The sequence below is a fragment of the Lissotriton vulgaris genome, chromosome 4_1 (assembly GCF_964263255.1).
Source record: "Lissotriton vulgaris chromosome 4_1, aLisVul1.2, whole genome shotgun sequence".
In the NCBI taxonomy this organism is placed as follows: Eukaryota; Metazoa; Chordata; class Amphibia; order Caudata; family Salamandridae; genus Lissotriton; species Lissotriton vulgaris.
Genome location: NC_141691.1, coordinates 1,489,699,781 through 1,489,726,670, shown reverse-complemented (window position 1 = coordinate 1,489,726,670; position 26,890 = coordinate 1,489,699,781). Strand labels below are relative to the sequence as shown.

Genomic DNA, 26,890 nt, shown 5'->3' with positions numbered 1-26,890 from the left:
GAACACAAAGAAGAGTTCCAAATTTGGTTCATGGGGGGTATTAAAACAGCTGGGCAGGGCAGGGATCACCCGGTGAACCAGATTTACGTTCTAATAATTTCTTTAAGGAAGCCTCAAGAGAAAAGAGGGAGAATTTTGTCCTGGAAAAAGTTTGACAACCCAGCGCAAAGGGGAGGGAATCACAGTGCTGTCAAGAGCTGCTGGTTTAGTGAAGCATTGAGCAATTTTAAATAGAGTTTTTCCTGAATTTTCAGCTGATTAAATCTTATGAGTGAAGTAGTCCTGCATGGTACTTTGCTTAAGTTTATGGAAGTTTTTAAGGGCCTTTCTGTAGGAGAGTTTGGCTTCGGGGTCATATGATTGTCTCCAAGTGTGCTTCAATTGTATATATAAACTTTTCTCGACTCTAAGTTCTGAGGAAAATCAGGGGGCAGATAGTCTCTTCCTAGAGGAGACGACTAGTCAAAGGGGGCAACTACATCTAGAGCATTGTCCACCCAACTATTAAAACTTGCTGTATCTTCATCAGGATTACCTGATAACTTAAGGGGGATGTAAGGAGTGCTGATGTCATGCTATCTCTAGTGACTTTACTCCAGTTTCTCCTTCTCTCAGGTCAGTGCTGAGGTCTAGTACTGCAGCGTGCAGGTTTAAAGTTGAACGGTATCAATAAATGGTCAGCCCACGTTAGTGGTAGGGAAGCCTCTACCATCAGGTTCGGATCATTAGTAAAAATTAGATCGAGTGTGTTGCCGGCAGCCTGTGTGGGGGGCATAACGCATTGTGTACAGTTGAGTCCGACCAACGTATCAGCTAGCTGGTTGGTTCCACACATATGTCACTGTCCATCTGGAAGTTAAAGTCCATGCAGTAGAAAGCTCCTCCGGGAGATCCTCAGTGCTCATGCTACCAGCATAGCTGCTGCAGACCAGAGACACAATTCTGCCCTCCTTCTGCTGAACCAAGCTCAGGCAGGGGAAAGCAGAACATAGGTATCCTGTCACAGGGAGGTGTGACCTCCCCCCCAGATGGGGTTCAGTGTATTGGGGCGGGGTGGGAGTGCTTTCCAGCACCACTCAGTCTGCTGGAGAGGCACATTTGGTGCCCTGTTCGCATAGTCCAGTTGAAACCAGCTCAGGAACCTGTTGACTCTGGCGTGAAACTGGATAAAGGACATGGGAGTATCCTCCCCACTGTCCGATCCCTCCTCTGGGAGGGAAATCGGAATCGTCCCAACCCTTTCCTTAGGGTACTTAAGGGCTTACCTGTAGGTGGGCCCCAAGATTCCTCGTGGGACAAGATTCACATCAATACACCACTTCTTCAACCTTCTGGGCACTCTGGACCTCTGGACCTTGCTCTTGGCCCCCTGACAACAACTGGTAAGACTCCTACTGCTCCTGGTCTCGTCATCCTGCAAGTCTGCTGCAAAGTCTGTGACTCCGAAAGGCTCAGCATTACACGCACTGGTTCTTCACATCCCTTGAAGCCTGCCCTGTCCTCTCGCCAAGTTTGAGGCCAGTATACCTCGTGGGAGTTGCAGGAACCAATCCCCTGTCCACTGCGTCGACTTGCCACTGCAAAGGCCTGTTGGCCTCATTCCTCCAAAACCTTCGGGCTCCCACTTAACCTCAACTTCAAGCATTGCCTGTGACCAAGATCCTCGTCCTCACCACATCACTTGCACCGTGGGGCTGCGTCTTTGGTGAGCTGCTCAAGGTCCTCTTGCAACTCCAGTGTCTCTGACTTGTGGGTCCTCTTGAGGGTCCTCTTTGAATTCAGTTGGATCGCTTGATTGCTCAGGCCTACTTTGATTCCCCTGCTTGTGGTGAGTCACCTGGACCTTGTTGGTCCCGACACTGCACCCTTTTCACGTTCCACATTGGTTGCAGCTGCCAAGGATTGTTGGTCCTCCCGATGGACACCGACCCCTCAATTTTTTGACGTCAAACATGGGACAGCTCATGAACAGCTACTGGTATTCGACAGCATTTCCTGGTCCACACAGCTGCAGCTCCAAGGTCACCATCAGCTGTCCTGCAACAAATGACATCGGTGGGCATTCATCTTCTGTGCCTCCTGGTCACTTCTTAGTGGCATAGACTCTATCCCCTCTGCTTGCAGGTACTTCTCATGTTAAATCTACCTTTGGGTTCCACCAGACACTTTCACCTTCTCCAGCAGCTGCATCTTCCTGAAGTCTTCTATTGAATTTGTCGGTGGGTTCCGACTCCACGTCACACCTATGCACCCTGCTCCCCTGCTGTAGGTATCCTGGCTCCTAGAGTATCCATGAGTAGGATGGCTCTCCAACCTACTGTCTTCCACTGGGTTTCTCCAGGATCCACTAGGAAGGGTCCTTCTGAGACTTACCCATAGACTTGTATTAAGCCTGTGGTCATGTTCCCACTCTGCACTAACCCTGGGCAAAGTACTACGCTACACTCGCGTAGTTTGCGAAGTCTCCACTACTTTGCACTCCACGAATTGCACGTAGCACAGGGCAAACACGCGTAGCGTAGTGCAGCGGTCATTTTTTGCTTGCTCGTGGAGCAAGAAAAATGACATCCCGGCGAGACTTTTTCCTTGTTCGCGATCAGCAACATCAAGTTGCCGATCACGAGCGTGGAAAATTAACATTCTGGCGAGATTCTCAACGCGGGGAGGTCAGGTTTCTCATTCCGAGAGGTCTGTATGCTCGCGAAACAGTAAAAATCTACTTGAGCGGCAGAAAACTACAGCTTGCACTGTGCAAGATGCCGTTCTCAATGATTGCACAGTGCCAGATGCTTGTCCGCGCTGTGCAATCATTGAAAATTGCATCTTGCACAGTGCGAACAGGCTACTAAACAGTTCGCGTGGTGAACTTCGCGTAGCTACGCGTAGCGCTACTTCACAAACTACGCCCAGGTCTATGCCTCAATGGGGTTTCTGGTTACTTACCTCGGGTGGTTCTTTGGGTCTCCAGCACCTTTATGTCTTGTAGGTATAGTCTTGACTTCAGTCATGGTTCGCATACCACTATTTTAGTATATGGATTGGGTCTCCCCCTTGCGACCACTGTGTATTAGTGCTACCTACCTGTTTATTTGTAAAGTATTGTGTGCATTGTGCATATCACTGGGCAGGCAATATTAGAATGTGTTAGTGAGTGTCTTATAATAAATACACATTTTTATAAATACACTGTGTTGTTCTTTTTCACTTAAACAATAGCAATAAGATTATGCTCTAGTAAAATAAGCTGCTTTATAGTCCATTTGAAGTAAACCTGAAGCCTACTTTCCACATCTACCACTTAGAGAGCTTTCTATGGTTGTCTAAGACCACTAAAATCACCATAAGGGTTGTCTGGATTAGTTCAGGGTGCCCACTTTCACACCAAATACCAACAACACCCTTGAATTCATTCAGGTCATTGACTCAAATCCATTTGAACACAAATCAAAATATATGTGGTTTATTTTGGTTGACAAACTTGAGATTCAGGGACACAAAATCTACAGATCCAAAAGTTTCTAATGGCAACTTTGTACTGTATGTGACCTAAAGTACAACGTCCACTTCTAGACCTTCGTCCAGTCCCCGTTTCTACCAAAACTGGACCACAGAAATGCACTATTCACAGAATTTCTCTCTGTACAGTTAAAAGCAGCCCTTAATTCAGATGTTGAGCTAATATCTAAATCAAAAATAGACAGACCACATATCACTCATTCCATAAATTACTAAATGAGCTACTAATAGAGCAATGTTACAAAAACGTAGCTCTATATATTACCTACAAAGCCTTACCCATGACTGTCCCTAGCACATACAATAAATTCCCCAGAAAAAGGGAAAACGGTAAGGAACAAAAACGTGCTCATTTTAAATAGTGCAAAGTTTGCTACACACAAAAACTCTCTGTCAATCCATCTCTGGTAATGCACTAACAACGTGAATTAACGTTCTCCCTGCATATAGAAATCCAATGACTTGTCTAAAACAAATGGATAAAACTAATGCTATGAGAGTCTAACCTTTACATTTCACTGCACTACTTGTTTACACTTGTTTATTATTTTGCAGGTATGTAAATGGAGTGGTCCACATAGATAAATATTCAAATAAATACATATATGAAAGCACGCAGTGCTGGACTGCCTGTTTATTCGATCAAGGCATTACCCGAAGGCTGGGGCCAATGGAGGCCGTTTTTAGGTCAAGCATTTGAGACCTCTTGTATATTCTTTAGTATATACTTGTGTGTATGCACTTTGTGGGCTCTGGAGATCAGTCCTAGGACTTGTCTGCTTCGACTTAGGAGCTTTTTTCTGTTGAACTGCCTCTATTTAACTGTCTTGATAGAAAATGACCAGTAGAGGTCGGTAAAATACCAGAATTGCTTTCTGCTTGTTCAATTGCTTCTATTTAACTTTCTTGATAGAAAATGACCAGCAGAGGTCAGTAAAATACCAGAATCACTTTAAGCATTCTCTAGATTCTAGTCCATAGAAATTGTCTTCCACGAGCACCCGTAGACAATAATATTTTTTCCAAATCCTATATTTTCAGTGATATGACCACCGAAGGCCTTGATTTTAAATTAAGAACAGAGCTTTGGACTATACCATTTTCTGCTGAAAGGCAATATTTCTCTCCATTTGTTCCCATACCTGACGTGTCATGCAGTCTGGTGCTTACTTTCCATCCATGTTAAAGAACAGTAGATGTTTCAGCACCCAGGCTAATGTGCTGCATAGCTAAATACATATAAGGTCCCAAAGGCGAGACCGATTGCATTGCAAATGCTTGTTACTGAAGCGGCCGCTGCTGGCTCCTCTGCCACTTTCTCCAGCTCCCATTATAAATGGGAATGGACAAGCAAGATGAGGGGAAGAAGGAGAACTTGTTTGAACATTATTGCCAGGGATGGTTTTGGTTCCCAGTCCAGCCCTGACTGCAAAAAGCATAGTCGTTCTTATGGAACTCATTTTATATATTTTTCAATACTACATCAAAATAATTGTTGTTGTTAAATACAGAGAAGGCCAATATATTTTAAGGTTTCAGTCATCACAATAATATTTATTGCACATTGTAGGGAAAACTTAAAAAGAAGCAGTACAATGTGTATAGTGGACCCCAAGTGATCTACCATAGCCAAGAAAAAAATAGACAGTGAACATGGTACACGGAGTATTGGTTTAGCAAACAACCATATATACTGTCTTTGCTTGCTGCTTGCGTCCTTTAGCAAGATTGTTCTAAAGGTAGCAAGTTTAACATCTTAGAGAGAAGGATCCTCTCTTAAATATCTATAAATACCAGTCACTGAACATCTTGTTCCTGTGATACACTGGCAATTTGTTAACATTCAGGTTTTCACACATGTGCTTACGAAAACAAAGTTCATCTTCATTTCAATCAATCAATCAATCAAGCGGGTTTATAGAGCGCGCTACTCACCAGTGAAAAATGTCTATTTGAGACACAGGTTATGTTCATAATGCATTAATATTTCATTTGCAGCTACAGAGGAGGAACTGGAAATGCAAGTGGGATATAATCGTTGAGAATGCGGTTTTACAGGTACTAGACCAGGGATTTTAAGACACGGCTCATTGTAGTCTTCACTTACTTTATTTTACAAGGATTGCTCAGCACAGACCAGGCCCGGTAACAAGAAATAGAGTAAGGCTATAGAAAAACTTATAAACCATCAGAAGTTGGCTGAAAGAATGTCTTCAAAAAGTGTAACAAAATATGGTTTACACAAAACTTCCATTGATACAACCAGTGATATTCCAGGAAGAAGAGCTGAGAGAAGAGCAGAGAGGGTAAGGACTGATAGTCAAGGAAGGAGATATGACATAAGGTAAGACATCTTTAGTGCAAGGGCACGAGGACAAAACACCGAGAGGTGACATACAAACAGAAAATGTTTTAAGTCAATAAAAAGCAATGGGGAGAGTTGGCATCCCTGCATGGTCCCTGCCTGGTGCCGCGGCTGAGATTAAACTAATGTGATAGAGTGCTGTGTAAGAAAAGCCAAGCAGTAATGGCAGTCTAAAGCAATGTCGTAAGGTCAATAAAACCTTTGAGCATACCCAACTTTCTCATCACTGCTAAGGAGAAAGGCCGCTCCAAGGAGTCGAAGGCCTTTTCAGATTCAAGAAGGATGGCGGCCGCTGGAAACTCCGAAAAGATTCAATGTATCACAGCAAACAATGTCCTCAAGTTGAGAGAGGTCGACCTATGGGGGACAAACCCCGAATGTGCCAGGAAAATGATCTGGTCCAGCAACAAGGCCATTTTTAAGGCGATCATTTTAGCTAAGATTTTATAGTCAAGATTTAGGAGGGAAAGTGGCCTTTATGACCAGCAGGCCAGCGTGTCTCTCTAAGGTTTAGGAAGCAGAATTATTATTGCTTCTCGTAGAGTGGGGGCAACTCTTTACACTCGAGGGCCTCATTATAAACCTCAAGGAGGTGTGGTGCCAGTAAGTCCTTAAAGGTCTTATAGAAGTCACCTGTAAAGCCGTCCAGGCCAGGGGCAGTAGAGCCATTTAGAGCATCTATAACGCTAATGATTTCCTCTGAGGAGAATGGCTCTGCTTTGAACTCTTGGCCATCTCAGCTAAATATTCCTCCTGGTCTGCCTCATTGTTGGACATCTGAGAAATATATAATGTAGAATAATATGATAAAAATGTGTCCTGTATTTCTGGGGTACCCTTGATGATCAGTCCTGTAGAGGATCGAATTTGTGTGATTCATGATCACCAAAGCGGGGGTCTTAGGAGTCGTGCCAGTGTTTGGCCTGGTCTGTCACTTTGCCTGTAACGGCGAGGCAATGGCTTATTTATTTAAGAAGTGAGTTTCCCGCTCGGCAGCCTCCCTGAATTCTGCCAGAAGGGTCAGGTGATGACCAAGCCGGGTCAGGTCAGATCGTTCTATCTGCTCTCTTTCTAACATCTCCAATTGCTGCTCAATATGGGCTATCATGGCTCTAAGGTCCTTCAGTACCACTGCATGTTTAGAGATACAAACACCTAGCATGAAGGCATTAAAGGCCTCTCTAAGTATGGCCCAGGAGTTAACTGATCTAGTATTTAGCTCAAAATAGTCCTATATGGCCACACAAAGTTCCGATTTATATAGGTCATCCATCAAAGACTGCCCAGGGAATCTCCAATGCCTCTCACTTCCCTCAGGCCTAGGAACACGAAACTGCAATACCACAGACGAATGATCGGAGTATGTCCTGGGGAGAAGCTGGGAAGATTTATACCAATTAGATAAATTGGGGGAGATAAGCCAATAATCTAGCCTGGGCCACGTGTCGATGTGCATTGATGATTGATCAGATTTACAAAAACCCTCATTTGATCTTTTCTGAATGTATATTTAGATTGCAATATGTGCCTCACCTGTATTCGTTCTACTTCAAGGAACATTGCTGTATGGAAGGCCTTTTCCCATTGTGATTGTTCACATTCCAGCTCCACAGAAAAGTACAAGTCTTCCCCCGATTCAGACTGGATTCCAAAACAGTGTTTCCGGCGGTCCAATATGTCACTGTCCTGATAAAAATGTTAAGTTAGAGAACGCAAAAAATACAAATTAACACTTGCCACAAAATCTGAATAGAGTTTGCATACTATTAAAGCCATAATACATATTATAAATCTGTTTACCATAATCCAGTGAGTACACAGGGTAAGCTGATGTCAAATTGAGTGAGTTAACTTTGAGATATTGAGAACACGAAAAGAAAAGTACGAGCCAGATGAAGGATAAGTTTTGGGGCTTAATGCATCTTTCACTTGGTATCTGGAGATTAGTAAATTGAAAGACCTTAACTTGTAGTAGCACAAATAGTCCCATTGTGAACTTAAAAAGAAACAAAGTGCAATTCAGCATTTTGATCTCATCAAAATGCGTTTTAAAATTATATTTCTAATACAATCTAAATACAATAATTTATTTAAAAAAGTGATATATGCACACCTTTTTCTTTATTCTTGATTTACAATATAAACTCAGATTGAGAGGAATGCTCTCTTTTGGCAACCACATTTGCTTCTCCACCAGGCCACCTCATTTGATGCTTAGTGTCGGTCCTCAATATTGAGTAGGGAATATCATTATAACCAGTGCTTGAAAGGGAAAAACAGAAGTGCATGTACCCTGCATCAGAGTACTTACATGCTTCTGATTAGTGCTGGTACTCGCCAAATAAAAGTACAACACCTCTGCTAGGAGTGCAGAAACTTGTCTCTCAAAATATAGATGCCCAGGTACTCAGTATCTGACAGTGCCAGCCAATTTAACACGCTGGTTCTACCAAATATTGTAGCCAAAATATCAACAGACAGGTTTGTATAGATTTTCTATACTTAACTTCACATATATCTAACTTAAAAATAGAAGAAAAATATATTTATATATATATATATATATTCACACTAAAAAAACAAAGATTAAAGTAATGTTATAGTTAGGTGCATATCAGTGAACTAAAGAAACACAGAACTTCACCAGTTACATTTAGCAGTTAGCAGTGCTAATTATAACATGCACTGCTTATGACCTCACTTATGACATCATTCACGACATGTTTGTTGAAATAATGTATGACATCATTGATGATATCTGAAATGACATAATTGATGGCCTTACTGATGACATCATCCAATGTGTGTGCTAGTTTTTTTTACAGTTTACATAGTGGCAAGTAACCTCCATATTACTTTGGTTACATACGTTTGTACAGCTTGCTTCCAGTTAAGGGGTGTAAGTGTTGACAAAACGCATATGCTCCTAATGCACCATAGCATGTAGTAGGGTGTGTGGATGGACTGACCTTTCATTTAAAACCCCTCGCTTAAATAGCAGGTATGCCTAATAGACTGTCGGGAGGGACTAGCCTCTGCTTTCAGACCACTCTCTCAGGTGATGGGTGGGCATAGTAGGTTACTGACAGGGACTGGCCTGTCCTGTCAGACCGCTCTCTTTGATTACAGGTGTGTGTGGTAGGGTGCAGAGAGGGACTTGGCTCTCCTTTCAGACATCGCTCTCAGATGACAGCTGTGTGTAGCAGGGTGTGTGGAAGGAGTGGCAGCTCTGCTGAAACCTCTCTCTGTACTCATGGATGTACATTGTAGGCTGTGGGGAGGGACTGGGATCTCCTTTAAGACCTCTCTCTCAGATGATGGGTGTATGTAAGAAGGTGTATGGTGATGAGCCTTAACTCTACTCACAACTCATCCCAAACCAATGAGCATAAGTTGTAGATTGAGATGAACACAATCTCCAGTAAGACTCCTTCCTACAGTAACAAGTGTGCATAGTAGAGTGTATTCAATCATCACATTCTCTTTACAACCTTTCATGATCCTGTGAGAGTCTCTTGAGAGCGTACATTTTTTAAGAACAAGAATTAACTATTTACTCATCACAGTACTTATATGTTACACACCACTTTAAAAACAAGGATCACAATGAGCATAACTACTAATAGAGTGTATAGAGAAATCATCTACTACTTTTTTCTATTCATGATTCCACAAAAGTCCGGCAAGATTGTAAAAATTACTTTAAAACAATATACATTCATTTTCTTCAATGTAGTTATCCCTTAGAAACTTCCTTTCGAAATCTAGGGAGACAGCATACTTTCTGCTACCCCCTTATATAGCTTTTTTACCTAATTCCCACAACAACTTTAATTTTTCACAGTAACCAGTAATGGCGGCTATTTTTCACAGTAGGCTATTTCATTTCTAACAGAACAGCCAGCCAATCATCTCTCTTGCAGGACTTGCGGGAGCCTCTCTCTCCCACAAGAGTGTCGATTTTCATGGTAAAAAAGGGACTTTCAACTAATCACCGGGCACCATTTTTGATTTTGTGCTCTTACAGGTGGCTCACGAGCCCAACTGTCAAAATATAAATTTATTTTTCATCCTTAATTTCTCAAAAAGTACTGAAGGGATTTACACCAAATCACCAAAAGCCTTTATAATTGAAAAGTGAGTTGTTGCTACAGTCCAACAACCACAAGGCCATGTTGATGGCCACGCCCACTTGGGCATCTGTTGGAACTTAAAGCGTGCATTCCTTGCAGTGCTGCTGATCCTTGGCCAACCGAGAGCTTCTGAGGAAAGGCGAAGACCTGAAACGCGTCTGGCCGGCGTTGGAGGTCATTGTTATATGCTGTTCTGGAAGACGAATGCTGGCAGACTGTTATAAGAAAGGGAGCCCTTACAGGGAGGGAGCCAGTTCCTATGCTCTCTTGTGGCAGCCATAAAGCGAGGCAGGAGCCTTCTTGGACTGTGGCAACAACTCACTTTTCAATTATAAAGACTTCAGCAATGCACCCACTGTGGTTTAATACGAATGCACTACAACAACCACAAGGCCATGTTGATGGCCACGCCCACTAGGGCAGCTGTTGGAACTTAAAGCGTGCATTCCTTGTAGCGCTGCTGATCTTTGGCCAACCGAGAGCTACTGAGGAAAGGCGAAGACCTGAAACGTGTCTGGCTGGCGTTGGCGTTCATTGTTATATACTGTTCTCGAAGACGAATTCTGGCAGACTGTTATAAAAAATAAGCGAGCATATCTTACCTTCGCGTGACTTCGTGTCAATTTGGGTTCCTGTTGTTGGATGTTAAAGCGGCCCATCCCGGTCGCGACACGAAGCCCACTGCCACGGAAGGCGGGTCAGCAGCGGCACCACGCTGCTGCACGATGACGAAGGGGAAAGGGAGCCCTTACAGGGAGGGAGCCAGTTCCTATGCTCTATTGTGGCAGCCATAAAGCGAGGCAGGAGCCTTCTTGGACTGTGGCAACAACTCACTTTTCAATTATAAAGACTTCAGCAATGCACCTACTGTGGTTTAATACGAATGCACTACAGCAACCAAAAGGCCATGTTCATGGCCACGCCCACTTGGGCAGCTGTTGGAACTTAAAGTGTGCATTCCTTGCAGCGCTGCTGATCTTTGGCCAACCGAGAGCTACTGAGGTAAGGCGAAGACCTGAAACGCGTCTAGCTGGCATTGGCGTTCATAGTTATATGCTGTTCTCGAAGACGAATGCTGGCAGACTGTTATAAGAAATAAACGAGCATATCTTACCTTTGCGTGGCTTCATGCCAATTTGGGTTCCTGTTGTTGGATATATATATTTGAGATATCATCAGTGATGTCATGAGTGATGTCACTGACCATGTCATGAGTGATGTAATATGTGACGTCATCAGCAGTGCATTGTGGTCGAGCGAGTTATAGTTAGCTGAACTAACTATAACGTGGGAATTTCAAAGGTTTTGTATGAGTGAAATGTCCAGCTAACTATAACATGTGTGAAACCCATGGTTATTTCAGTGAATTTCTAAGGTTTTTTAAATACTAATTCCTAACTATAACGTGTGTGAAACGTATGGTTTTTTCAGTGAATTTGCAGGGTTTTCAAATGTTAATTCCAAACTGTAACGTGGCTGAAACCTATGGTTTTTTCAGTGAATTTGCAAGGTTTTTTAAATGCTAATTCCTAACTATAACGTGTGTGAAACCTATGGTTTTTTCAGTGAATATGTATATATATGGACAGTGAGCAAGGGCGTTCACGCCCGAAACGCGTCTGTTCGGCGCTTTGTTGCACCTCTGCACTTTATGATGGAATAAAAGAAAGATATCTCAACAAGACTGGCTGTGGATTCATTCATCTGTGTCTGCGTACTGGACCTCGTGCAAAGGCGTTGCATGAGTAACTGGTTGGAGTGGTATATATATGTATATATATATATATATATATATATATATATATATATATATATATGCACTGGAAAACTAAACACCCACTTCCCTTACAAAGAAGTGGAAAGTTTGCATGTCTGCAGCCTTTCTTATTTTTCACCTTATTCATCTTCCGCTCAATTAACACATCATCCACACATACGCACACCTACTTGCTGCCTTTCTTGGCTGGGGTTATGAATTATTGTTCTTTAATTCAAATTCAAAGTGCAGGCCTTTATCGAGCCTTTTTATTGTAACAACTACCCAGCCGAAGTCACAGTGAAATTTGTACACTTGCTCCCTTTCTTGGCTGGGGTTATCAATTATTCTTCAATTTGATATTCTGATTCAAACTCAAAGCCCTTTATCAAGCCTTTTTGTTGTAACTACTGTTGCAGGGATTCTGCTCCTACACAGAACTGTACATAAAGACTTAGGACCTCAGTAAATTACAGGGTTCCAAAACCCACCTTAGTACCCAACCCCTAACAGACTAGCAATCAGTGACTCATTGGTTCTTCATCCTATAGCAAAAAAAACAATACCTAGTCAACCCAGAACATGCAACTTATATTACCTCAAGTAAGGTGGATAACATGAGCACTCTTTCATTATAGTTTTACACCAGTCCAAAACAAGCAGTAAATAAAGGCACGTGCAAGTTTAAAATGTTTATTTCTAACGCCGTAATCTCATGTGCACTACCTTAGATAATACAAGCAAACATATTATCAGAAACAAGGTTGTCAGCATTGTTACTATTCCATAAAATACAAAGGAAGAAAGCATCTTATAATGCTAAAGGGAAACATATTTAAAATATACCTAGATTTCACACTCCCTACCTAACAGGTTAGTTTATAACTACAGAAGGTCTCATAGGATTACTTGGGCGGACCCATACCTTTGGTACTCAGCAGTAGTGGATCACATTGAGTTCTGCACAAACTGTCAGGAAACAAATGTTCTCCAACTGTGTGTAATCATGCCTGCACAGTGCATTATTAAACGCGCCAGTATAAGAGGTGGCCACAGCTGCATATGTGTTATGGCTCGAATGTGCGAGGATCATTCTGAATAACAGACATAGTCTCCAAGATAACCTTGATGTTCCATGCTCTCACTATACACTCTAAACTAGCGAGGCAGTCTACAAATGTAGCATAGCAAATTATTCTCATGTGAAGCAAAATACTCAGCCTTCTCTAAACAATATCCGAAGTGCATGTCGTGTGCAAAGCAGAGCAGGAAAGCAAAAATGGCGTTTAAGCTTCTAATAAACCCATGCTAACTTAACACGGTGTGAGTGCAAGCCTCAGCCCCACGACACCCTTCCTTGATCGAAGCACGTGATATAAACGTGGACTAATTACGAATGCAGAGTCCAAGCCTGAAAAGCACAGTCAAGTTCATATTTGCAAAAAAATTATTCGCTGTTTATAGAAAGCAGTAACTAAATAATAAAGAATAGGTAGAAAAATCAAAGAGTCTTATTCCAACAGCGTATAAGCACAGTATGTAGCAACAGCCCACAAGAGGAAGTCATTGTTCTCATCTGAAAACATTTCAGCCATTCAATTCAATAGTGGGAATGAACATACATGTTCCACAATGACCGGAGTCTCTATCATCATCAGAGGAAAACTAGGGTCATCTTCAATGTAACTGCGTGCCAAGAAGTCATGCGCCGCTGCAAAAACATTCCAACATCCCATTATTCCATGTACCGCTGCTAAGGCCATAATCCCGCCGCCAGAACAGAGCAAGGCATGAACCACTAAGGGGCTCATCAGCTGTTCATAATCCGCGTTGGGAGGCACCGTACAGCAGAGACACAAATCCAGAGCCCAGTCGAAATCGCAGCTCAGGCAATGAAAGACAGGTTGAACGCATTTGAAAAAGGAAAATCGAAATGATAATTCATACGCTGCACTCATCATCATCATACTAGCTTTATTCAATTTTTGTTTAAAATCACAAAAGCATGCATTTAAAAACACTCATAACAAAAATTGCATACAAAAGCACAAAATGTCAAAAAGATAAAACATTTGTCTATGCTACATGAATAAATTCCTTTGTTTCATAGTAGAATTCATGATTTTACATACCCATGGCCATTGTACATTGTTACAGGGTAATTGAAGGAGGAAAAGCCATGGCCACAGGGTGCACAGGTATTTTTGCTCCTCGAGTGAGCTGACTCTGCCCTTAGTTTTAGGCGCGGGGCATATGCCATGCTTGGATAAAAGTCACGTAAGTCCCAGACGGATATAGGGCCAACACCTTCACGGGGGTACAAAGTTCGCAGGTAGGGAACGACTGAACTGCTTCAAAATTTTATTAAAACAAGGTCACAGTTGATGTCTTTTTTTAGGGGACCTAGCCAGCCCACCCTTCTAACAGCCATTATGGTACCGTCCGATCCTAGTGGCAGGGGCCTGTTTTTAGTTAACCAGTGCGTGACTTTGTTAAGTAAGTCTTGTTCCTGCTCAATTTTCCGACTTTTGAGTGCTGGAACTCCCGCAAGAACGCACACAAAGGGTACAGCCTCCGGGGGTAGCTGTATGTGTGTTGGTTTATTAGGCTCTACTCTTGTAACAGTATGTTGTATAGGTCCGGATTTGGGGTTAAATTTAGGGGCATTAGGGGGTGAAGGGATAGGGGCTAAGAGGTGAGTTTGAGTGTTACTGCTTGTACCAGGTGGGTTGGGACAGATTGGTGTTACAGGTTTTTCAGTACATATTTGGCTGTTCTTAATACATTTCTCTATTCCCAGCAGCCTATCCTCTAGGGTGGAAATTTTGACAATCAGTGGCGAAATGAGTGAGCCAACCATTTGTTCAATCTGGGCCAGAAAGTTCGAATTGAAGGATGTTACCTATTGGTCCATGTTTTCTTCCAATTTTAGAAAGGGGTTAGTTGCAGTCAGTGGGGAGCTAAAACACAGTTTTTGTTGTTTAGGTTTGTCCCCTGTGGGCTTGACCCCATCCCACTTCCTTTTGCAAGTTGAGGACTGGGGAAAGACTGTGGTTGGTGTATTAACCAGAGGACTAGCGGTTGGGGTTGGCATACAGGTTCTTTTATCAGGGCAAGGGGAGGGACTTTTAGTTTCATTTCTGGGTTCCACAGTGGCATACCTTGTTTTGCAGAGGGAATTTAACTCGTCTAGCAGTGAGAGTTGTTGTGCTGTACCATTAGTTGGATGGGGCGGTTGATTGGTAGACATGCTAGTCCTTGCAGGTTCATTCGTTAGAGCGGTGGGCGGAGATGGCCCGCAAAGAACTTGTGACCCTGAGTGCAGACGTCTCTGGCTGATGGATTTATTAGTCATTCTCTTATGAGTCATTGTAAGGTGTGCAAAGTTAGGCTATAACAAGGCCGCAAGAAAATCTGAGGGTATTGGAAAATTTGCAACTAAAGTCCAGTAGGTAATCCCTTGCCGGAATGTCAGAAAGAATGTACAGTTATTACCTTGGCAGTGTGATGGAGTCAAAGAGGGTGGCCCCGTGCCGGCCTCCTCGTGCCTCTGAGGGCCACAGAGGGCCCGCCCTTTGCCCGTGCTTAGCCCGGCGTCCCACAAAGCTGATCAGAGCGCTGTATATGGGCGCCTCCTGGCGCTTGCAGTGCGTGTGGAAGCTGGGCCGCCGCTGAGGCAGCCGGGAATTGCAGTCCCGGGGCGGGGGCGCTATGCCTGCAATGTAGTGACTCCTGGCGGTGGCGGCAACAGAAAAGGACTCCCCTCGTCCCCCAGCTCCGGTGAGTATGCCCCCCCTGCTCCGTCGAGCAGAGCGCTGTATATGGGCGCCTCCTGGCGCTTACAGTGCGTGTGGAAGCTGCGCCGCCGCTGAGGCAGCCGGGAATTGCAGTCCCGGGGAGGCGGCGCTATGCCTGCAATGCAGTGACTCCTGGCGGTGGCAGCAACAGAAAAGGACTCCCCTCGTCCCCCAGCTCCGGTGAGTGCGCCTCCATGCAGCCAGATGGATATGGGCCCAGATCTTCGGACTGGGGTGAATGTGTGACATTGATCCACATTCAGTCTATCACCTGTTTTGATTGCAAATTCCGCCCTAAGTGCGTTGGGGATGCTCAGACGTGGGTCCCAGGCACTCCACACCACTGGAGTCAAGCTAGCCGGGCTGATGAGAGGTGTTACCTCGAAACCGGTCCGGTCCTCGGATGCTTGATTCCGTTCTGGGAAGGACATGGCTTTTGTAGTTCGGACTGGACTGTTCCCATGGGGCACAGGGTCAGAGCTGATTTGCATATCGCCATTGTCTAACCCAGGGTGGTGTGGAGTGCAAAAAAACGATGGATATGGGCCCAGATCTTCGGACTGGGGTGAATGTGTGACATTGATCCACATTCGGTCCATCACCTGTTTTGATTGCAAATTCCGCCCTAAGTGCGCTGGGGATGCTCAGACGTGGGTCCCAGGCACTCCACACCACTGGAGTCAAGCTAGCCGGGCTAATGAGAGGTGTTACCTCGAAACCGGTCCGGTCCTCGGATGCTTGATTCCGTTCTGGGAAGGACATGGCTTTTGTAGTTCGGACTGGACTGTTCCCATGGGGCACAGGGTCAGAGCTGATTTGCATATCGCCATTGTCTAACCCAGGGTGGTGTGGAGTGCAAAAAAACGATGGATATGGGCCCAGATCTTCGGACTGGGGTGAATGTGTGACATTTATCCACATTCGGTCCATCACCTGTTTTGATTGCAAATTCCATGCAGCCAGAGGCAGTGCTCCATAATAACTAAGCATTCGGTTGCGCACCAGCAACAACCGAGAAATATTGTCATGTGCTGCAGGATGTGCATCCATATTTAAGTAAACAAATTAATAGAAGCACACCGGCAACTAATGCGAGTATTAAGGGGAATCCACCAACGATGCTGGAAAAAATCGAATGGAAAAATGCAGACAAGACACCAAATATAGTTTGAAAAGAAGTCACAAGGCCATTGCTTATAACTTTAAAAAAGTAAAGTAACTCCATAGTCAAGGACGCATTAAAGATAGTCTGAATTAACTCCCCAAAATGCAGGGGCACGTCTGTATTTAATAAAGCATGCACTTCTGTGCGGGTGTTTGCTGCATGAAGGACAAATGTTTCTCTAGCAGATGTAAGAGCGACCTCTTTTTGAGACAGTAGCACTCTTATACGGCTCATTTGGTTGACTCTTCTTTCAAGGTCGGAATCGACGGCCAGATAAAAACATCCAGCTTCCCATGCAGAGGAGTAAACACAACTTTTTCATAGCAAACCACATGCTCAGTTACCGAAATCATGTATCCAATGCCTGCTAACATTGCACAACAATCTGCATTATTTCAAATTAAATAACTCACGTTTCCAGTAAACTGAACGTTGGTATGATAGCAGGTGTCAGAGTGCCTTTCAAAACTCAGGCCAAATTAGGTGCATCTTGTTTACAAGAGCCATGTAATTGTATGTGTCTACAAATTAAGGAGTGATCTGGTTCTATTGTGCAATCATCGGCATTCAGATAGACTTCTTTTCCCTCCCTCAGGCACCTATATGTAAATGATAATAACCAAGCTTCATTGAGATAAGCGCTGCCTAAAGATCCATATCTGCCTATAGCATAGTATTTCATGCAAACCTCAAACTTAAACTGGCTAAAAAGTAACGTTATGATACTGTGGATAAGCCACACAGCTAAATCGGATCTCCAATGAGTGACCACTTCCAACCATTCTCATAGCGCGCCCTGTGCTCTGATTTGACAGCGAGAGACTGATCGCACCATAGTTTGTACTGCTAATCATTCTCAGCATACGCTACGAATACGCTTTCACGTTACACGTCACATCAAAGCTTCCGTGTGACGTCATGTACGGCGCCCCATACACAAAGACGCGAATGTTTTTAATTGTTTAAAAACATATATTTATGTATTTAATGAACATAGTAACAGAAGAGATTATCTAGGATAATTATGAAAAAAAATGTTTTAAGTTCCAATAATCCTATATTACTTTTAAAAGCAATTACACAAATCACGGTAGAACGTCATGCGTACTCGCATCGTAAGAGTACTGTAATCCCAGCGTAAGCGTATGCAAACCATGTGACTTTAAAAGAAGAGATTTGATTGGTTCATAACACATCCTATTACAACTGTTGAAACTTCCGTCCCATTTTAATAATTCTACTTTGACTTTCTAAGAAGAAGCATCTCTTCTGAGAATCTTGTCAAATAGAACAGATTTTACAATAATAACAGCAATTGACTCATCTTCCAGCCATTCTTCAGAGGAATATTTCATTCCTGAAGAACCTCCAGAGAAGAGGAAAGAAGCTCTAATTTGGCAGTTTTTTATTTTTCCAGAAGGGCAAAAAAAGATTAATGCTCCAAAAGTAACCTGTAAAATTTTCCAAACTCTTTCAAGGGGTGATCCATATCAAAAATACTCCTTTGGCGCAGCAAATATGGAGCCACACATGAAGAACTTACACCCCAACATTTTTGCTCGAGCTGCAACACAGAGGTTGAAGGACAACCCACCTGCTACTGCACCAAGCACATCAACTGCTGAAGCAGCATTTTCAGCGAGCACTCCACACCCACAAATTGATCCTGATTTTGCAAAAGTTAAAATTCTATGCATTTATTGCAATAAACTTTTGTGTTATGGGAAACAGTCTATTGACCTGATAAAACGCAGGAAGCAGGAGCATCGCTGTCCTCAACATTAGTTTTTTTTTTTACATTCTTTTGTTCCTGTTGGACACTTCCAAGCCCCCATTATAGAAAAAAATTGCCCCTGGGATCTGGCCCCCCCGGGAGCTAATTAAGAATAAAACAAACTTCAAGGTTTTTTTTTCCTTTTCCACCGCGTACTAGTACAATACGCGTACCCCGTTTTTTTTTTATTACAAAAAAAAAATTGCGCCTAAAGATCCATGTGGGTACCCTGAGCAGGCCTAGAGGATCGAAATGTTTCTACCCTGCCCCCTATCCTTATTTTTAAACTTTCTTTTACTGTTTTCATGGCTGCCAACACTTCCTAGTTTGGAGTGTTGACAGACAGTTGACATCCAATCAGCATGCAGCTCGTGCTCGTAATTGTATGGATTTTGTTACGCATGCAGTACTTTGTCTCTAGATATCGCTATGATTTTACTCTTGATTTTCTCAGGAACTACTGATCAGATTTACACCAATTAGCAAAAAGCACAATCTGTGAGCCGAACTCTACCTCTCTGCCAATTTTTGTGTAATTCCATTCAGCCGTTTGGGCTGTAGCCCTGGCTACAAGTCTCTATGGAAAATTGCATGGGGAAAACACGTTTTGGGACCCCCCTTTTTTCTCGGCCCCCACTTGACGAATCACCCCCAAACTTTCAGGGATGGAGCGAAGCCAAGCAGTCCATTTTCCTGGAGAAATTCGCGAAGATTCGTCCACCAGCGCTAAAGTTATTCCAAATAGAATGTTGTGGATTTCCTATGGAAAGTAGGTCCAAAGTATAACTACCTACTGGCGAGCGACAGTAGGAATATATAAGATTTTAAGATTGAAGAAAGATATGGAGGCATACTACAAAAGGTACAAACTACCTTGACCAGAGTGCAACAGAATCATGCCATGCCCACTGAGGCCAAACCCAATTTGAAGCGCTGTGAACACGGCGCAAACATCACTCAGCCGCCTACCTGCAGGAACCAGTGACCAAGGGCTTAGCAAGCCCGAAACGCGTATGGACTCTTGAACTCTGCTGCATGTTGATGGCGATGTCCTTTGCCACCTGAGTGAATAAAAGGTGTTTCAACTCTGATGTGCGGTGCCTCAATCTCAGGGCAGCGTCATATGGAATATATAGCGGCCAGACCCGGGTCGCGAGGCACCCCGCCGCGCAATACCGGATCCTGCACGCCGTTCAAGAATACAGCGGCGGCAAGTGGAACAGCGTAACTGTTCCCAGGGATGATATTGGCTGGGACTTGGTTTCGATAATGCCAGCAAACCTACTTGAAGGCTTTTAAGATTGAAGAAAGATATGGGGGCATACAACAAAAGGTACCAACTACCGTGACCAGAGTGCAACAGAATCATGCAACGCCCACTGAGGCCGAACCCAATTTGAAGCGATGTGAACACGGCGCGAAAATCACTCAGCCGCCTACTAGCAGAAATCAGTGACCAGAGGCTTAGCAAGCCCGAAACGCATATGGACTCTTGAACTTTGCTGCATGTTGATGCCTATGTCCTTTGCCAACCGAGTGAATAAAAGGTGTTTCAACGCTGATGTGTGGTGCCTCAATCTTAGGGCAGCGGCATATGGAATATATAACGGCCCGACCCGGGTCGCAAGGCACCCCGCCGCGCAATAGCGGATCCTGCACGCCGTTCAAGAATACAGCGGCGACAAGTGGAACAGCGTAACCGTTCCCGAGGATGATATTGGCTGGGGCTTAGTTTCGATAATGCCAGCAAACCTACTTGAAGGCTTTCAATATTGAGGAAAGGTATGGGGGCATACTACAAAAGGTACAAACTACCGTGACCAGAGTGCAACAGAATCATGCCACGCCCACTGAGGCCGAACCCAATTTGAAGCGCTGTGAACACGGCACGAAAATCACTCAGCCACCTACCTGCAGACACCAGTGACCAAGGACTTAGGAAGCCCGAAACGCGTATGGACTCTTGAACTTTGCTGCATGTTGATGCCGATTTCCTTTGCCACCCGAGTGAATAAAAGGTGTTTCAACGCTGATGTGTGGTGCCTCAATCTTAGGGCGGTACAAAAGGGGGCACCCCCTTTTGTAACTCAATCTTAGGGCAGCGTCATATGGAATATATATATATATCTCAGTGCGGTCACAAGCGAGGACATACCGCTGACAACGAGAGAGAGACTTAAACGGTTAATTGCTGGACAATGTCTTCCGACACAGTGCGTGAGAGGGAGGTGGCTGCTACAGAGATGTTCTCTGATGCCCCTCAAATGACACAGTATTCTAAGAAAAAAAGAACCTATTGTTACGGACCATAATAATACGGTACAAACCCTTATGAGAACACTTGAGAAAAAAATGAAGCAAGAACAAAGTAAATGGTGGGAATCGCGCTCTCTACAGAGGTATATCAAAGTGGGACGTATTCCGCGTGGATTACGCATGCTAACAGCACCCACATACAAGGAACCCAACCCTGACCTCATGAGAGACTGGGCAGAGTGTAACTTAAATTCCTCATGGAAATTGACACTTATCTTAGTAAAATATGCCGACATTGATAGAGCGCGTTTGCTCACAGAGATCGATGCCATCAATGAGGAACTTGAGGCACTAGCAATCACTGAGGCAATAACAGAAGAAGTAGCCAAAACACGGAAAGACATGATGTCCCGCATTAAAAAAGAAGAGGAAAAAATCAAGGAATGCAAAACTTAAAAATTCCAAAGGGACAAAGAAGATTACGATCTGGGGCAAATCTTCACCTTTCCCAAAAAGTACGATGTTGTACGCAAAATACACTCCTAAAAAAGGAACAGCAGCACAAATGTCAAATAATCCAAGAAGGAAGGAGACAAACAGTGAGTCATCATCAATAGGCCAACTCTCCTCCGGGGGTAGTGAATCTGAATCAGAGATTCGGAACCCCAGCGGCCAGGCAAGGAAATGAATTTTTTATGTCAGGCGCGCCTGGCAACTCTCAGCCCAAGAATACCACACAACAAAAATGCAAGTGGACCAACTACAAACGAGGTCAAAGGCGGAAAGCCAACAGGAAATGCAGGAAACAACTCCAAGCCAAAAACAAGGGGGTACTGGAGGAAAAGGTAAATCAAATGGTCATCAAGCTCTCTACAGTACCTCTATCCATTGAAGAAACGAGAATTTTAAGCTTGGGCTTAACCTATTGTCCAAAAAATAATTTTGATTATGCAAACCTGAGAATGGATATCTACAAAGGCATGCGCAAACTTAAATTGAAACAATTCCACCAAATTAGGAACACAGCCAGCACCAAGGAAAATTCCATACAAGGAGGAGAGACATCCAGTCAGGACACGCAATCTTCAAATGACACGTACCTAACCGAAACATTGGAAGAGCTGTGGATTAATCCCGCGTCACAAGATATCCATGGTATTCAATCCTTAGGCAATTCAGTCAACACTAATCCTGCCATTTTGCCCAAAAAATCTAAAGGACTAACTAATTTCAAATCCAAATCCACTTTCTCACCAATAGTTCATGACTCCATCGACACGTTTCACGAGATCATTACAATTAAAATCAAAAAGTTGAACAAAAGAATCAACATGAAAAAAAAACATGCAAGTGTACAGGATATGAAATACCAACAACTTATGACCAAACTTAAGAACAACAAACAAGTGGTGATACGCAATAGTGATAAGGGCGGTAATATTGTGTTGTGTTGCAAATCCAGGGAGTGGCGATGGGGGCCAGGTTTTCCCCCAGCTATGCGTGCTTGCACCTTGGCTGGTGGGAGGAGTTGGTCCTCAGAACCCACTATGCTGAGATTATGAAGAACAACGTGATGGTTTGGTTGAGATTTATCGACGATTTGTTTATAGTGTGGCGTGGCACCAGAGAACAGGCTGAGGAGTTCATTAGCAACGTTAACACCAATCTACTCAATTTGAACTTCACAGCTACCATTAGTGATACGACAGTGAACTTTTTGGATACACAGGTATTCGTACACAATCACAAGTTGGAAACCCGAATTCACCGCAAAGAAACGGCAGGAAATTCTATCCTGCACCCTTCCAGTGCGCATCCGTGTCATTTAATCCAGAGCATCCCCTATGGGGAGATGCTCAGATTGAAATGCATATGCAGCACTGAGCGAGATTTAAAGCTGGCGCAGGAACAGAGCAGGCAGCGATTCCTTGAGAGAGGATATGCATCCAAAACTTTGGAGCAAGCAATCATTAAAACTAGTTTTCCCGAAAGAAACCTCCTAGCAGACAAAAATGTATGCGAGAGGGGTGACCTAGCAGCGTCCATTCCTACAGTATCCACGATACCTGAGTTTAGACTCATTATGAATTACAACAGCCAACACAAAGAAATCAACAGGATAGTTTAATCATGTTGGCCGTTGGTCCTTAATGATCCAGTTTTAGGACCCCTGCTACCGCATGGGGTGTCCATTACTTATAGTTGTGCACCCTCTATGCGTGATAGCCTAGTGACCACCAACCCTGAAATCATTGAAAAAACTTATTGGCTGCAAACTCACAAGGAGAACATGTAAAGCATGTGTACATGGGGTCAACACTACCACATACCAAACTCCCTTTAGCGATCGCCTGCATAAGGTGAATAAGCTCCTTACTTGCAAGACAGAATACTGTATTTACATTTACGTGCTATCCTGCCCCTGTTGCTTACGTTACATAGGCAGCACAAAATTACAGGCACACAAAAGAATCCTCCAACACCTCCGGGCAATAACAAACTCAGACAATACCTATCCTGTAGCAAGGCACTTCAAAGACTTCCACAAATCAAATAACAAGAGCCTTAACTACTATTTGATAGATGCCATACCACCAAGCAGGAGAGGAAAAGACCGCAAAAGCAAGCTTAGGAGGCTGGAAACAAGGTATATCTTACAACTTGATACCAAACAGCCTAATGGTCTTAACATCAAGGAAGATTTATACACTTGCCTGTAATTCCAAGTCTGTCTAATCCAGTATTCGCAGAACCCTGTGTCCCGATTCATTGCAATCTCTTTTATTGCTATTTGATCTAACATTACATGTACATAACCTGATGGAGATTAATCATGAATTGCCAAGTGCCAATAGTGTCTAGAAAAAACTCAGTATAGCTCCTTTATCAACAGACTACAAATACCCCCCCATATTCCGGCAACCTGCGGTCTTTTTGACCGTATGGTTATCGAGGGTGGGAGGACGGGTAGTCATGCATTGTAACTTCATCTTCAGGAAAGATCATCGTTTTCTTTCAACAAGGGCTAGGGTTACCTTAGTTTGTGTATAGATTAATTCGTATTTATGCAATCATTATATAGTATTTATACATATTTATTTTTCATACAGGTGTATTTGGACTGTATGATGTATGTTTTTATATGTATATGTTGCATTGTAGTTATTTATTTATTTATTCATTTATTTATTGATGCACTGATAACAGTGTTTGAGATTCATCAAACCATGCCCTAATCTGAATACAAGTCTGTTAAGAAATTGGAGCGTAGCATAAGATCGGGTATTTTACGGATATTTGTTGTTTGAGTGATTCTCTAGTATACTGGTGGCAACCTCAAGTATGTAATGTGGAATCCCATGTGTAAATTCACTCTATAACATGTTCCATGGGCGGTTATGTACTGTCTATATTATATCACACATACTCTATTTTTATATTGCACATACACTGTTGCACATTTGCACTTAATGGGTTAAGTAACTTAGAGAGAGTTGGTCTCTTCTCATGTGACACTAACATTAAGCCAACATTTGTGGCAATGAAGCAGAAAGAAAGGAAATATCGAGAAGGTAGTTATAATTTTCAAAAAAACATCTCCATCTCACAGCACATGCTACGAGTTATGCATTTAGCAGACCCATTTTAAGAGTATTATTTTATACTTCAGTTGTAAGTAGCAAGTGAGCACTAAGCAAGAATGTTGTTCTTTAACATGGTTTTAATATGTATTTTGCATTCATTGTTTGCCAAAATGCTGTCATCATGATAGTATTTCTTCCAGTCTCATTGTTTTGGGAAGTCACGTGGTATGATTCACTATTGTGTATGTCACTTTAAATTTGACTCAGGATTCTGTGCAATCTGTCGAGTGAACAAGCGGCTGAGGCTGCGAAACGCGTCTTGACTTTGCCAGTTCAATAAATCAACTTTGAGCACTGAAACTGGGTCCCTGTCCAACTTTGCGGCAGGTGGCGCCGGGAGGAAAGCGAGCGCTTGCTGCATTTGGTGATTTTTTATATATATATATGTATATATATATATATATATATATATCCGAAGCACCTCCTCCTGTAGAAAGAGCAGAGGCCACACGGGGGACTGGTCGGAAACACCTTTATTACATTTTTTGCGGCATAATGCATTTTGGCCAGATTCGGCCTTCTTCAGATGCCGTAGTGTTCAGGAGGTTTTGAGGCACCTTGATTTGAACGTCCAGCAGCTTCCCCATTTGTTGAGACCCGCTCCGCCCCTTCCCCTAGTGCTTGCTCACCAACCCACAATTCGTAGGAACTGCAGGTCCCAGGATGCACCTGTGATCCAGGTAGGTGCTGCAGGGGGGATATACAGTCCAAGTAGAATGGCAGGGTGCAGGACAAACAACAGTGTAACAAAATTGCCAATTTTATGCTGAAATGGTTCTCTCAGTGTCTCCTCGGGTCCCCAAACACCGCTTCAGCCCCTCGTTCCAGGCAACAATTTAGGCAGAGGCAGGAGTGTAAATACATCCCGCCCTACGTATCTCCACCATCTAATGGTCCTGGATGTAGAGGCGGGCTGCGGACCATCTGATACCTCGGAAACACAAACAAAACCTGCCGGAGGAGCAGCCAGCAATGTCCGTGGCCAACTTGAGAAGCAGGGGCCTCTGTACCGCGTCACTGGCAGACGTGGACAATATCCAAAGCACCTCCTCCTGTAGAAAGAGCAGAGGCCACACGGGGGACTGGTCGGAAACTCCTTTATTAGAGTTTTGAGCCATAATGCATTTCGGCCATATATATCCATACTAATATAATAAAGAGAGAGCCCAAACCTTTGAGGCGGGTAATCTCAGGAACCACAACACCAATCACAACACCCAATACAGCGTTGGAAAGGGCAGTTGCAGCAGAAGGACATAGGCTATGCAGCATATACATTTAAAAGGTAAAAGAACCGTGCCAGCAAAGTAGTCCCTTGTGGGCATGTCTGCGTTGTGCTGGGGGCGTGACAAATGCTGCAGGCGTGTGGTACGTTTCGCCCTTCATGCCATGTCTCATACCCAAACCTACCCCTGAACCCTAAAAATACCCTTGTACCCCAAAACCCAAACCAAGCCCCGAAACCTAAAAATAACCCTGTACCCCAAAACCCAAACCTACCCCTGAACCCTTAAAATGCCCCTGTAACCCAAACCTACCCCTGAACCCTAAAAATACCCCTATACCCCAAAACCCAAAACAATATCTGAACCCTTGAAATACCCAAACACCCCAAAACATATACCTCAGTACCTCAAAACATATACCCCTATACCCATACTTACCATATCCAAACATTTTTTTAAAAACGCGTGACAAACGCTGCAGGCGTGTGGTACGTTCCGCCCTTCATGTCATGTCTCATATCGTGTGCTAATCCCACCCTGCTCCCTTTAAATACCCCAGCACCCCATAATCATAACCCACCCTTACTCCCTAAAATACCCCAACACCCTTAAACACTAACCCATCTTAACCCTATAAATATACCCTGTACCCCAAAACCCAAACCTAGCCCTGAACCCTATAAATACCCATGTACCTCAAAACCCAAACCTACCCCTGAACCCTAAAAATACCCTTGTACCCCAAAACCCAAACCGAGCCCCGAACCCTAAAAATAATCCTGTACCCCAAAACCCAAACCTACCCCTGAACCCTTAAAATACCCCTGTAACCCAAAACCCAAACCTACCCCTGAACCCTAAAAATACCCCTATACCCCAAAACCCAAAACAATATCTGAACCCTTGAAATACCCAAACACCCCAAAACATATACCTCAGTACCTCAAAATATATACCCCTATACCCATACTTACCATATCCAAACATTTTTTAAAAAACGCGCTTTTACCATTCATGCATTTATAACGAATTTCGTTGTAAATGTATGCGTGGTAAAAGCATATAAAATGTAATGCTATGCGTTATAATGGCATTGCGAAGTCATGGTACTTTCGTAATGAAAGTATGCGGAGTGATGGTATGCGGAAAGAAAGTTGCGGAATAATGGGTGTTTACCCTCCCCCGATAAGTACATTGGTGGCACGGCGGCCCACATCTCCAGCAACACACTCATATTTTTTCACCACCCATTTGAAAA

General features: G+C 43.5%; 1 protein-coding gene across 1 annotated transcript in view; it reads right to left on the bottom strand.

The window, feature by feature from the left end:
- The window catches only part of SNTG1 (syntrophin gamma 1), a 1,529,981-nt gene that overhangs the window by 377,510 nt on the left and 1,125,581 nt on the right, over positions 1-26,890 (bottom strand). Inside the window, exon 14 of the mRNA XM_086917997.1 lies at positions 7,415-7,567. Coding sequence (XP_086774123.1) covers positions 7,415-7,567 — 153 coding nt within the window. The remainder of the gene's footprint in view (positions 1-7,414; positions 7,568-26,890) is intronic.